Source organism: Cupressus sempervirens, chromosome 1 (genome assembly GCF_028749045.1).
Source record: "Cupressus sempervirens isolate cs-2001-9-10 chromosome 1, ASM2874904v1, whole genome shotgun sequence".
Lineage (NCBI taxonomy): Eukaryota > Viridiplantae > Streptophyta > Pinopsida > Cupressales > Cupressaceae > Cupressus > Cupressus sempervirens.
The window spans coordinates 319,089,275-319,103,361 of NC_143118.1; the positions used below are offsets into that span (position 1 = coordinate 319,089,275).

The 14,087-nt window shown below is 36.7% G+C and overlaps 1 protein-coding gene and 2 pseudogenes across 1 annotated transcript; all 3 read left to right on the forward strand.

The window, feature by feature from the left end:
- Positions 1–344: 344 nt before the first annotated feature.
- LOC149577427 (uncharacterized) lies at positions 345–1,484 on the forward strand. The gene is made up of 2 exons (XM_089796405.1): positions 345–891; positions 1,420–1,484. The coding sequence occupies exons 1-2, from the start codon at positions 345–347 to the stop codon at positions 1,482–1,484; spliced, it is 612 nt and encodes a 203-aa protein (XP_089652531.1).
- Positions 1,485–7,730: 6,246 nt separating this feature from the next.
- LOC149577428 (GPN-loop GTPase QQT1 pseudogene) lies at positions 7,731–8,440 on the forward strand (annotated as a pseudogene).
- Positions 8,441–12,327: 3,887 nt separating this feature from the next.
- LOC149577429 (GPN-loop GTPase QQT1 pseudogene) lies at positions 12,328–13,115 on the forward strand (annotated as a pseudogene).
- Positions 13,116–14,087: the final 972 nt, after the last annotated feature.

Here is a 14,087-nt window from a genome sequence, read left to right on the forward strand (position 1 = left end):
CTAAGCTGTTTTTCATGGAGATCTTTAGATTGCATGGGCTACCTAAGAACATAGTCAGCGACAAGGATAGCAAGTTTATGAGTGCTTTTTGGTAGGAGTTGTTTAGACTGACAGGTACTAAGTTGACACCCAATACCAGCTATCACCCTCAAACTAATGGGCAAACAGAAATTGTTAATAAGTGGGTTGAGGGGTACTTGCGTAATTATGTGGCAGGACAATAGTGGGCTTGGATCAGGTGGTTGCATTTAGGAGAGTATTGTTACAATACCACACACCATATGTCCATTGGAATGAGTCCTTTTAGAGCCTTGTACGGGTATAATGCACCTTCATTCGTGGAGATGGCTTTTGGTGAGAGTAGGGAAGCTAAAGCAAAAGATTGGATTCAGGAAAGCCAAGATATATTGAAGGCACTCAAGGATAATCTAATAATGGCACAGAATCAGCAAAAGACTTATGCAGATAAACACAAGGTTGAGCGCAGCTTTGAGATTGGTGATATGGTATATCTACAATTGCAGCCCTATAGACATTCCTCTCTTAAAAACAGTGGAGTAGAGAAACTAAGACCAAGGTTCTATGGTCCATACAGGGTTACTAGGAGGATTGGGGAAGTAGCCTATGAGTTAGAGCTGCCTGCGAGCAGCAAGATTCATAATGTATTTCATGTTTCATGCCTCAAGAAGGCATTAGGTCAGCAGGTTATCTCTTCCACGGATCTTCCACCACTTGATGAGGAGGGACATTTGGTCTTGGTGCCTGAAGAGATCATTGATGTCAAAGAGAGAAAATTGCGGAACAAAGTGATTAAGGAGTACTTGGTGAGATGGAAGGATTTGCCTGCAGAAGACGCCACATGGGAGAATGAGCAGATTTTACAGCACCCGAGTTTGCAATTGCTTGAGGACAAGCAATTTTGGGAAGGGAGGACTGTAATGTCCCCTTTTTGACAGGCACCAGCTACTTATTTTATTTTAGCCTTTATTTTCCCCGGAGGCTAAAGAGAAAGAAATAAGGGGGAAAAGATATATTAAATTAATTACTTATAAGGTTACTAAACAATGAAATATTAAAAAGTAACTTTATATTTAATTGATTTAATATTGAAGTGACTAACATAACAAAATATCAAAAAGTCACTTAAAACAATAGTGTTGGATTCCTCTAGAAGCTTCTTGGAGTTGCTTGTGAAATCTTTATAAGGAGCCTTTGGAGGGTCATTTTACACATCTTCAGTTGCATATTCATTTATTGTGCTGAAAGCCTTAGTGCTTGCATACTTTCCTGAGAGTTTGAAGACTCTAAGGTGCCAATTTCGGTTGTGAGATATCAACCCTAGTTGGGAGTGGAGGAATTGGTATTCAGCCAATTCATTTGTGATTAATTGGGAGATAATATTCAATCATTTTTGTTCAGCCTGTGCATCTAATTTTGACATCAGTTGGCAAGGAGAAAGGCTTCAGTTTTCGCAGCGGATCTGAAAAAGAAAAGCCGAAAAAGCAGTCTGAAAAAGCAGATCCGAAAAAGTAGTCTGAAAAAGCAGAGCAGAAAAAGCAGTCCAAAAAAGTAGATCCAAAAAAAGCAAAGCCAAAAAGCATGTCATCTCAGCTACTTATTCTAGGTTCTTTTGGTATTTACATTTGGAAATTGTAGATGGATACATTTGACAAGTAATATATGTCTTTTTGTTACCAAAGTATTCAGTCATTGTAAACATTGAAGTATATAAGGGAAATCAACTTAATTCAGCTGTTCAGTTTGTATGCCAAATGTTTGTAAAAACGTTTGATTGTAGAGTGATTCATAAGATGCATGCCAAGTGTTTGTGAAAATACCTCTTGGCTGTAGGTGTGCATTTTACATCCAAATTTCATGTATTTGCATTTGGAAAATAATAAAAAGAAGTTGCATATCACTTTGATTTCCAATTAGTTATTTTGCAATCATTTGTATTTATCAATATCATTGGCATTCAAAAATCATAGCAAAACAACAAACATCAGCAAACTAAGGCTGAAAGGGAAGTGTTTGACAAAATTCCTAAGGCAGAAAAACAGGAATAAAACTTCAAAAATTGTCAAGGCACTTTACAGAAGGATCTTGATTTTATGGAAAACCTGAATAGAGTTGGATTTCACTCCTTTTGAGATCCTATCATTACGTTCTTTCCAGACCCCCCAGCAAAGATAAGGAAGTATAAAATCCCACAATTTAATAATCAGAGGGTTCTTAGAAGGAGCTTTCCAAGACAAAAACAACAACTGGATAGTAGCATGAGGGACCCAATCCATATTCATTATGTCCCAAATTTTATCCCAAACCTCAGTAATAAAGGGGCAATGGAGGATTAAATGATCCACCGATTCCTCATCATTCTTACAAAGAACACACCGATTAACAATGAAGAATCCTCTCTTCGTGAGATGATCAAGGGTTAAAATTTGGTTTTGCAAAAGGATCCAAAAAAAGATATTAATTTTAGGAGTTATACCATTTACCCAAGCCATTGCCTAGCAAGGAACCTCATAATCTTCAAAAGAATTAGCAAAAGATGACGGAGTACACACCACTAGGATCCTTTTTCCACATCAGAACATCATCTTCATGGTTCAGACAATAAGCATTTAAGCATTTAGCGAGCTCAGCAAGATTTAAATCCACGCTAAGAAGATTGACCCATGAGTCATTCTTCCAGTAATCGCTAACCAGAGTACCAAATTGAGTCTTGCACTGCTCCATAAACCCATACCATCTTAGATCCTCACAGAAGGGATAATCCAAAATCCAAAAATCTTCCCAAAAAAGTATCTTCAAACCATTTCCAACCTTCCATTTGACTCCTTTCCTTAGAATGTGTTTAAATTTCTGAGCATTCTTCCAAATCTGAGATCCCCCTTGATCAGAATCAGAAAGAAGGAAATGCTGAAAATCAAAGTTATTCCAATTATATTTATAGTCCCAAATATTCCTCCATTCCCCCTCTTCCTTATGCCATCTCCAAAGAAGTTTAGCCAATAAAAGTTCTTTCATAAAACAAATCCTCCGAAGCCCAAGCCCTCCCTTCCCCTTAGGAATGCAAACATTCTCGCAGGCAGTAAGAGGAAGTCTCTTTTTAGTCTCCATGCCTGTCCCCAAGAAAGTTTTCTGTATTTTCTCAATAGCAAGTGTAAACTTTCTCGGGATTTTGAAGACACTCAAAGCATAGAGCGGCACACTTTGGAGGATAGATTTCAAAACAATGACCTTCTCAGCCTGACCTAGGAGGGATCCCTTCCAACCAGCAAGTTTCAAGTGAATCTTGTCAATCAGAGAGTTCCAAAAATTATCAGGGGGAGATAAACCCAAAGGTAGCCCCAAATAAGTTCCAGGCAAGGATCCACTTTCACACCCAATAATCCTTTTAATCTTTAATTAGCCTCACTAACATTAATAAAATAAATCACACTTTTATTCCAATTAATGGTTTTGCCAGAAGCAACCCCATAGCCAGTCAAAGCCTTCTTAATATTCCTAGCATCTCTCACCGAGGCCTCCCCCATGACAATAGAATCATCCACAAATTGCTGATGAGAGCACACTAGAGCAGAGGAGGAAGGGCTAAGACCAACAAAGTCTCCTTTAACAACCATAATATTAATAAATCTTCCCAAGCATTCAGCCAGGATAATAAAAAGAATAGGAGAGATTGGGTCTCCCTGTCTAAGGCCCCTGGAAGCTTTAAAAAAGAAGGAAGGGGAACCATTAACCAGAACAGAAAAGGAAGCCGAAGAGATAAGCATAAAGATAATATCCCTGAATCTTTTATTAAAGCCAAATGCTTCCAAGCACCTGAGGAAGCTCCAGTCACTCTATCATACGCTTTAGAGAGATCAAGCTTAAGCAAAAACCCTTCCTTCTTAGAAGCCACAAGAGAATGGATGTTTTCATGAACCCTAATTATGGAATCCAAGATCTGCCTGCTAGGAACAAAGCCATTTTGCTGACCAGAAATAATAGCTGGAAGAATGGAGAGAATTCTAAGAGTCAGAACATTGGAAATAATCTTATAAAAAGAATTGCATAAACTAACAGGCCTAAACTGATCCAAACTATCAACACCCGGCTTCTTAGGAATAAGGGCAATGAAGGTCCCATTTAACTCTCTAAGGATGTTTCTTGAACCAAAAAATTCCTTAGCACCATTACAAACATCAGGACCAATGATATGGCAATATTTATGAAAGAACAAGAGAGAAAAACCATCAGGACCAGGGGCCTTATCACCCTCAAAAGAAAAAACAGCCTTAGAAATCTTATCCGAAGAGGGAATGGAAGTCAAGACTAAGTTCTGAGCTTCAAAAATATAGGAAGGAATATTGTCTAAGAACATTTGCTACTTTTCCATATTCAGGTTTGGGTCACACTGCAGCAAGCTACCAAAGAACACCATGGCCTCCCTTTTAATGACATCTTCATTATCAGTCATACCATCAACCGTCATGAGTTTGGACATTCTATTAGCCATCCTATGCTTCAAGGTAGTCATATGAAAGAATTTGGTGTTTCTACCACCTTCTTTAAGAAAAACTTTTTCGGGAACGCTGCCTCCAAAAGGTCTCCTCCTTAGAAATGAGATCATGAAGTTTAAATGCATAATTGTTGATTTTCGTATCTAAAATAAATATTTGGATAAAAGTTCTAAAATTGGAAAAAATATTAATATACTGATTCACACCCCCCCCTCTCAATATATTTCGTGCTCTTCAATTGGTATCAGAGCCAATGTCTTCTACAAAGCCTAACCGCTTGAAGGTTGATCTAAAAGGAGCACAATGGCGAGATTCTTCAGAACAAAATGCCAATTTTTGATGGGATGAACTATGCCTACTGGAGTATCAAAATGGAAACTTATCTCACGGCTATTGGTTTCGATGTTTGGCAATCAGTTGTAGATGGAGCTTAAAAATATTCGTAATACTTATGTGTGCACAAATACAGTTAAGAAGATTAGTTAAATCAAATCATAAAAAGTTGTGATTAAAGTTATTAATTGGTCCTGACTTATGTATGAAAAGATATGACTTTTTAATTTTGAAAAGTCATGCTCAAAGAAGGGATACAAATATAAATTGTTTTATCTATGAAAAACAAGTCAGCAGCTTGAGAAGCTTGGTAGAGAGGAGAAAAAATAAATATATTCAGATATTCTTAATCTGATATATATTGATATATATATAATCAAAGTTAGTAATTGAAGGAGGATTGGATGACTTCAAAGGCAAAAGAAATTGCATAGTTCCATCATCAGTTGTAAAAGCAACAAAGAACAGAGGTGGAGTTTCCGATTTAATATCAGAAGTGGGAGTAGGTGCTTCTAGCGGGTTGAAGCCTACGAACTGTGGAAGTTGTAGCTTCTAGCGGGTTGGTGCTCATAAAATTGAGGTTGGAGCCTCTTGCAGGTCGGAGCCTACAAACATATTGTAAAAAGATTCAAAGTTATATAGAAGCAATTGTTTTCCGTGGTTTTCTCCCACATTGGGTTTCCAAGTAAAATTGTGTTTTTGTGTTCAAGTGCATAATTGTTGATTTTTGTATCTAAATTAAAATTTGAATAAAAGTTCTAAAATTGTCAAAAATATTAATATATTGATTCAACCACGCCCCCCCCCCCCCCTCCGTATATTTTGTGCTCTTCATACCAAAACTCTTGTCGTCATTCATAATGCTGAAAACTAAATCACAAAATCAATCTAACAATCTTCGAAGTAAGCACCAATCAAAATAATAACTAAGCCCAAATCCTACAGGCTGGCAAGAAACCGCTCTGATACCATTGTAATGTCCCTCACTTGATTCAACTATCAAACTAGCAATATGCATGAAAACTTATCTTCATTTCTATTAATTCCTTGTCTATGTTATGAATATTTAGATTTATATGTGCCCCTTGTGTTCTCGTTGCTTATTTTTATAGCATGTGCACTCTTCTCTTTCACTGATCGCTCCTCAATTCTATGGTAATGGAAGCCATTTGCAAATCACTGACTCCAAAACATCAGATCGTAAACTTATAATGTAGACCAAGACCCTCAAACATAAAAAGAAAACCTGTCATAACAGTTCACAATGCTAGGAACTATGGAATGCAGGCCTTGTCTTGTGCATTTATAGCCCTTAATAATTCATAGCCTCCTGAATATGAAATGCAGGCACTAGAAAAATGACTTCCCTCCTCCAAGATTGATATCTCAACTTTGGCAATGGTTGTACACGTTAGCAATACCCAAACGTGGCCTCCGGATGATAAATGACAATCTGAAATATGCCCAGTTGACCCTTCAATATGCAGATGCAAGCTGGTGTAGAAGACTCTCATGGATCTTCTCACAAATGCAAACAATAACCTTTAGCAATGCAGATCTCCTTAGACACAATTAGAATGATAGGAGAAACTAGCAAATAGTTTTACCTCAGCAACTATTTGCAAAGAGATCCTAAAACTAAATCTCAGTTTCGAGTCTACAATACTTCAGTTGTGTATCCAATGGAACAACCCAACTTCAAAACCCTCATACTTCAGCAAGGGCAACAAAAATTAGAAACTTAGTAAAAGCTACAAAGGCATCAAAAGAAAATAAAACATCCAAGCATGCTTTTCCCATTGAAATGAGCTCCTATTTATAATCCTTTGTTGGCAAAAGTTTCCCAAAAAAATCCACTTCAAAAATTGTGGAAGTTTCCCAAAAAACTCAACACTTGAAACATTCCAACACACTTTTTAGAAATATCTCTTAATTGTGATATTGCTATCAGGATTTAACTGTGTGATTTTGAGTCAAACTCATTGACCCATTTTTCATGAGTAGTGATTCGACATGAATCCATCTCTCATGAGAATAAATGGAACACTTAGCACTCATTGGATCTAGGTAATGCTCACAGGGGTGAAGCACCAGGACTTCCCGAGAGGTCACCCATCCCAGTGCTCCTCCAGCTTGAGCACACATAACTATGGAGTTTCCTCCATGGTTAAACCCAAAGCTTGCAACCTTATTTGCAAAACCTTCACCAAGTGTTGTGCCTTATGAACCATTCATTAGAAAGCCCCTTAAGCTCATCAATTGTTAAGTAGGAGATAATTTCCACAGCAAGTCAAATTGTGATATTGCTATCAGGATTTAACTATGTGACTTTGAGTCAAAATCATTGACCCATTTTTCATGAGTAGTGGTTCAACATGAATCCATCCCTCATGAGCAAAAATGGAACACTTAGCACTCATTGGATCTAGGTTAGCTTAACCGGCTTTCTAATGAATAGTTCATAAGGCACAACACTTGGTGAAGGTTTTCCAAATGGGTTTGCAAGCTTTGGGTTTAACCATGGAGGAAACTCCGTGGTTAAGTGCGCTTAGGTTGGAGTAGTGCTAGGATGGGTAACCTCCCAGGAAGTGTCAGTGCTGATGGAACACTAGAATTTTGGTAAGTTTAGAGTCCCAAAGACCAATGGAAAGGGGCTAGTTTTAAGATCTTCCGCACTACCTATGTTCAAACAATATACTTCAAGCCAAAACAAGTCATAATAAAAAGGTTGTAGAAAAGGAAGCTTGATCCATATTTGGCATCTCATTCAGTTTCCATTTTTGGGCTATTGCCAATCGTGTGATAATGTCTTCATCATTAGGACAATTCAGTAATATCAATGGAGGTGATGAAATGAAAGACATGTATGACTGTAGTCAGAAGTTTATATCTGCACTTTTGTTGTCATATTGACCCATTGTAGTTTCCTACTACAACATCAATGCAAAGAATGTCATCCTTGGATTGACAAAATATATGGACTTAAGGCTGACAGCTATACACTTAGTTGATGCTCACATATGCAGTGATCCTGGGAAGTACATTAGTGCATTACTGCTTTCCTTGACAGCAATGTTACATTTGGAACTGCCACATATTAACGTATTGTCGAAGATGGATCTTATTGAAAGTTATGGCAAGCTTGCTTTCAATTTAGAGTTCTACACAGATGTGCAGGACTTATCTTACTTACAATCTCATCTGGAAGAGGATCCCCATTCTTCCAAATACAAAAAACTCACCAAGGCACTATGTGGGGTGGTGGAAGACTTTTCTCTAGTTAGTTTTACACCATTGGACATTCAGGACAAGGAGAGTGTTGGTTATCTTGTTAAATTGATCGATAAAGCAAATGGATATGTGTTTTCTGGCATTTAAGGCAATGTTGTTGAATTCGGCAAAATAGCAGCTCGACCTGTGGATTGGGATTACTATAGAAATGCAGTAGTACAGGAGAAGTACATTAGGGATGAGGACGACTGATGTTACGCTAGGGTGCTCTGAGATACTTATTTGAGATGTACTAGTGTGATTATTTGTGGACAAAGCAGGAAGGAGCGTTTCGGATATTGAAGATTAACAACAGTCGCCTGTGGTTTTCCAGTTCAATAATAAATAAATAAATAAAAACCCCAATTGGAACACCAACTCATGTGCAGGTCTATACTGCGAGAGCATTCAAAGGTAAGGGCAATAACGTATATGCAGTAAAGATACCAGAGCCAAAAATCCCGATGAAGCACAAGCCAAATGAGTTGAGTTTGGAGACAGCGCACCAGACATGTGATTATAAATTGGAAAATGCTTGCGTGAAGTCCACAAAAACAAAACTCAGAATCCGTGTCTTACTATTGGGGAAGCTCCATCGCATATGGGCAAGTCAAACATCGTCCATCCTCATTTAATCAACATATTTCAAATGTCAAATTTGCCAGACGCACGATGCAAATCAGAAGACGGAAGGCAAAGATCAAAAAATAAAATAAAATAGTGCCATCACTAGCGTAGAGACTTGAGATATATCAAAACGGTGTGAATAAGAGAGTTCATCGAGGTCCTTATTTCTAATTACCTTGAGTTGAGTTATCGCTAAAAAAGTTTAAAGATATAATAATGTTATCTTAATTTAGAAAAGGTATATGACTTTTTCATTATGAAACGTAATGTCCTTTTATAAAGATATATAAGGAGTAAGAAGACATTGCAAAATATTCATCATTGTAATATCCGAACATTCGTATTGAGAGGAAGCATTTTATATTGTAAGGAGGAATAAGGGTTCAATATGATTTTATAATAAAATTCTATTATTTTATTATTATAAATTATTTTATTTTAATAATAAAATAAAAAATGTTCTTTGTTTGTTAATGGCGTAGAGATTTAAACCACAGGGGAATCGCCCTTCATAATTATATTTTAAAATTCTGTATATGATTTTGTTATCAGATAAGTGGACATGGTCAATTAGCATTTTGAATTTGATCATCGCAGGTGTTGTGAAATATTTAATTGTTTCCACAGTTGTGTCCAGTTTGTCTCAGTGGAGTTAAAATTCAATCTGGACTAATTTAAGATTGCATCATAATCGGTCTGTCGCATCTAGATTATCAAAATTATTGGCAGTACAAGTGCATTGAACATTATAAAGTGGTATGTAAAAATTCACCGAAGTTGACTCTATCGCCCAGATGAGCAAAGACATTGGTCTTTTTTTTGAAGTCAGAAAATCAATATATTCCTTCTGCAAGCATCAATTCCAGTATTTACAAAATTTATACAAAACATTCAATCATCAAGTATTTAGCATCCAGTTTCAGTTTCATTCTGATCAAGTTCAAGGACCTTGCTAGCCGAGGAACTCGTAAAGTTTAAATTCGCTATAGAAAACCCTTGAATTGGGTAGTCAGCATTCAAGGTGAAGGTTTACCTGCCTGGGTGTAGCGGAGCCCGAAGTGCAGGGGAATCTAAATGATTTCCGTTCGTTGGCAAAAATTGATTGAGAAGTCCTATCGGAGAAGTGGCAAGCTCTTGGATTTCCAATCTGTGATTTTGGGAACCAACAGATTGGTGACTCTGCTGGGGCTAGTTGCTCGCAATACATATTGCGAAGTTACCCAGGATTTCTAAGTTCGTAGATCAGTATCAGAAGTTGTATTAGTTTGTTTAGAAGTGTACTCTACTGGAAGTAAGAACCCGGAAGATAAATACATTCCTCGAAAGAGGTGGCGACTCTATTCAATAAAGTTTCAATTGGTAACTCTGCTGAGGGAAAGGACTCATAAGGAAATAATTTGATCATGCACAATGGAGAATATGTATTATGATCAAGATGAAAATTTATCTTACACCATGGAGGAAGAATAAATACACCCTCTAGATGCATTTTTCAATTTGGAAAGATATGAAGGCGAGACATCAGCACACTTATTTATAAGGATGGTGGTTATTTTTCGGAAAGTACCTTCAAATATCATGCCTTCACACAAGGAATTGATACAAAAGTTTTGTGAGTTGGGAATATCACCAAAAGATCCTGATTTGATGCTTCTCTTCCAAATAATTGATGAAAGTCCAAGATATATATCTCCTTTGGATGCGTATTTGAATGTAGAAAAGCAAGAAGATGAATCTGCAACAGAATTCTTCCTGAGAATGTTTTATGTTTATCAAGAAATACCTTCAGAATACAAACCTCCAGCATCTGATCTTCTCTACAGGATGCGGGAATTAGGCCTCTTATATGATCGTCAGTTTCTTAACTTTCTTGAACTTATGGATAAAGAGTTGGTTGTAGATAAAGAATGCAGGACTGAAATAACAAATGGGTCAAGTGAAGTTTCAAATTCAAGTAGAGATAAAAATTTTGAACATGTTGAAGGAGAATCAACTCATGATGATACGTATATGTCTATAGGTGATGATGAATGTGAAAATGAGGAAGAAGGTTCTTTGAGTGTAGAGGAAATTTCAGCCTTGTTAGATCAGGAATATCAAAAGCATGTTGAGAAAAATGGTCCAAATTTTTTCTCAAATCACCATGGTGAGCAAGTTGATGAATCAGCACATTCTAAGGAGGTATTGGATGAAAGATGTGATCATTCTGAAGAATCATATTATGGAGATGAAATAGAATTGTACACAATGTATGAAGGGGAAGAAGTTTTAGAGTATATTGCTGATGAAGATATCCCCCTTGCTGGTCAAGCAAATTATGATTCTCAAAGTGATGAAGTTAGTACACTATTTGATGAAACACTTGATGATCTGGGTGAAAGCTCTTCTGAAGTCATGCCTGAATTCTCTATGTACCTAAACCCATTGTTTGATGAAGAAGTAATAGAAGATAGGTGTGAATTTTCTATGTTCTTGAATCCTTTATTTGAGGAGGATCTTCCATACAATCAAATTTATCAGCATTGTGATGAAGTTAGCAGGTTTGTTGGCAATTTTGAAGCTGATGGAACTCATGGCATACATTTAGAAGGCGAGGCTTGCACTGGTTTATCTTATGAGCAGCGATTGTATCAAAAATGTGAAGTTATGATCGAATCAAGTAGTAAGGAAAGTATGTTGGAGAATACTTCTGAAAATTTTCTTAGTGTCACATCTGATGGAATTCTTGATGAGAGAAAGATAGCATCTCCTGAATACAAACCATCTTTGAATCCTTCTTGTAAGGAGAAACATCTTGAAAATGAGACAGATTGTGTACAAGACAATCAGGTGGAAAGGATGCATCCCAATGGTTGTATAACAAATCAAAAATGTAACTCCAGCAATCCTCCATTCAGCAAAAATAATAGGGCACCTGATGATTTCGTGAAAGATAAACATAAGACACATACTAGAGAATGTGTTAATGAAATGGAAGAAATAAGTGTTGTTTATAAGGATGATGCCTCCAATGCAGCAGGGCTGAAAGTGTTACTTGATCAGAATAAGGTGTTTGATAGAGGAAAGATCGATGCTCATCTTTTGGGGGGCCTGGCGCCACCGAATTTCGCCTTGCATCATGTGAAACGCAAATGCTTGGTCTGCTCTTCCAGAGATAACTGAGATCTCATTTTGCTCACATGAAGCATATGTCCCCGGCAAGAGCCACTGATGGAACACTACAATTTTGGTAAATTTAGAGTCCCAAAGACCAATGGAAAAAGGCTAGTTTTCAGATCTTCCGCACTACCTATGTTCAAACAATATACTTCAAGCCAAAACAAGTCATAATAAAAAGGTTGTAGAAAAGGAAGCTTGATCCATTTTTGGCATCTCATTCAGTTTCCATTTTTGGGCTATTGCCAATCGTGTGATAATGTCTTCATCATTAGGACAATTCAATAATATCAATGGAGGTGATGAAATGAAAGACATGTATGACTGTAGTCAGAAGTTTATATCTGCACTTTTGTTGTCATATTGACCCATTGTAGTTTCCTACTACAACATCAATGCAAAGAATGTCATCCTTGGATTGCCAAAATATATGGACTTAAGGCTGACAGCTATACACTTAGTTGATCTCACGTATGCAATGATCCTGGGATGTACATTAGTGCATTACTGCTTTCCTTGACAGCAATGTTACATTTGGAACTGCCACATATTAACGTATTGTCGAAGATGGATCTTATTGAAAGTTATGGCAAGCTTGCTTTCAATTTAGAGTTCTACAAAGATGTTCAGGACTTATCTTACTTACAATCTCATCTAGATGAGGATCCCCATTCTTCCAAATACAGAAAACTCACCAAGGCACTATGTGGGGTGGTGGAAGACTTTTCTCTAGTTAGTTTTACACCATTGGACATTCAGGACAAGGAGAGTGTTGGTTATCTTGTTAAATTGATCGATAAAGCAAATGGATATGTGTTTTCTGGCATTTAAGGCAATGTTGTTGAATTCGGCAAAATAGCAACTCGACCTGTGGATTGGGATTACTATAGAAATGCAGTAGTACAGGAGAAGTACATTAGGGATGAGGACGACTGATGTTAAGCTAGGGTGCTCTGAGATACTTATTTGAGATGTACTAGTGTGATTATTTGTGGACAAAGCAGGAAGGAGCGTTTCGGATATTGAAGATTAACAACAGTCGCCTGTGGTTTTCCAGTTCAATAATAAATAAATAAATAAAAACCCCAATTGGAACACCAATTCATGCGCAGGTCTATACTGCGAGAGCATTCAAAGGTAAGGGCAATAACGTATATGCAGTAAAGATACCAGAGCCAGAAATCCCGATGAAGCACAAGCAAAATGAGTCGAGTTTGGAGACGGCGCACCAAACATGTGATTATAAATTGGAAAATGCTTGTGTGAAGTCCACAAAAACAAAAACTCAGAATCCGTGTCTTACTATTGGGGAAGCTCCATCGCATATGGGCAAGTCAAACATCATCCATTCTCATTTAATCAACATATTTCAAATGTCAAATTTGCCAGACGCACGATGCAAATCAGAAGACGGAAGGCAAAGATCAAAAAATCAAATAAAATAGTGCCATCACTGGCGTAGAGACTTGAGATATATCAAAACGGTATGAATAAGAGAGTTCATCGAGGTCCTTATTTCTAATTACCTTGAGTTGAGTTATCGCTAAAAAAGTTTAAAGATATAATAATGTTATCTTAATTTAGAAAAGGTATATGACTTTTTCATTATGAAACGTAATGTCCTTTTATAAAGATATATAAGGAGTAAGAAGACATTGCAAAATATTCATCATTGTAATATCCGAACATTCGTATTGAGAGGAAGCATTTTATATTGTAAGGAGGAATAAGGGTTCAATATGATTTTATAATAAAATTCTATTATTTTATTATTATAAAATTATTTTATTTTAATAATAAAATAAAAAATGTTCTTTGTTTGTTAATGGCGTAGAAATTTAAACCACAGGGGAATCGTCCTTCATAATTATATTTTAAAATTCTGTATATGATTTTGTTATCAGATAAGTGGACATGGTCAATTAGCATTTTGAATTTGATCATCGCAGGTGTTGTGAAATATTTAATTGTTTCCACAGTTGTGTCCAGTTTGTCTCAGTGGAGTTAAAATTCAATCTGGACTAATTTAAGATTGCATCATAATCGGTTTGTCGTATCTAGATTATCAAAATTATTGGCAGTACAAGTGCATTGAACACTATGAAGTGGTATGTAAAAATTCACCGAAGTTGACTCTATCGCCCAGATGAGCAAAGACACTAGTCTTTTTTTTGAAGTCAGAAAATCAAT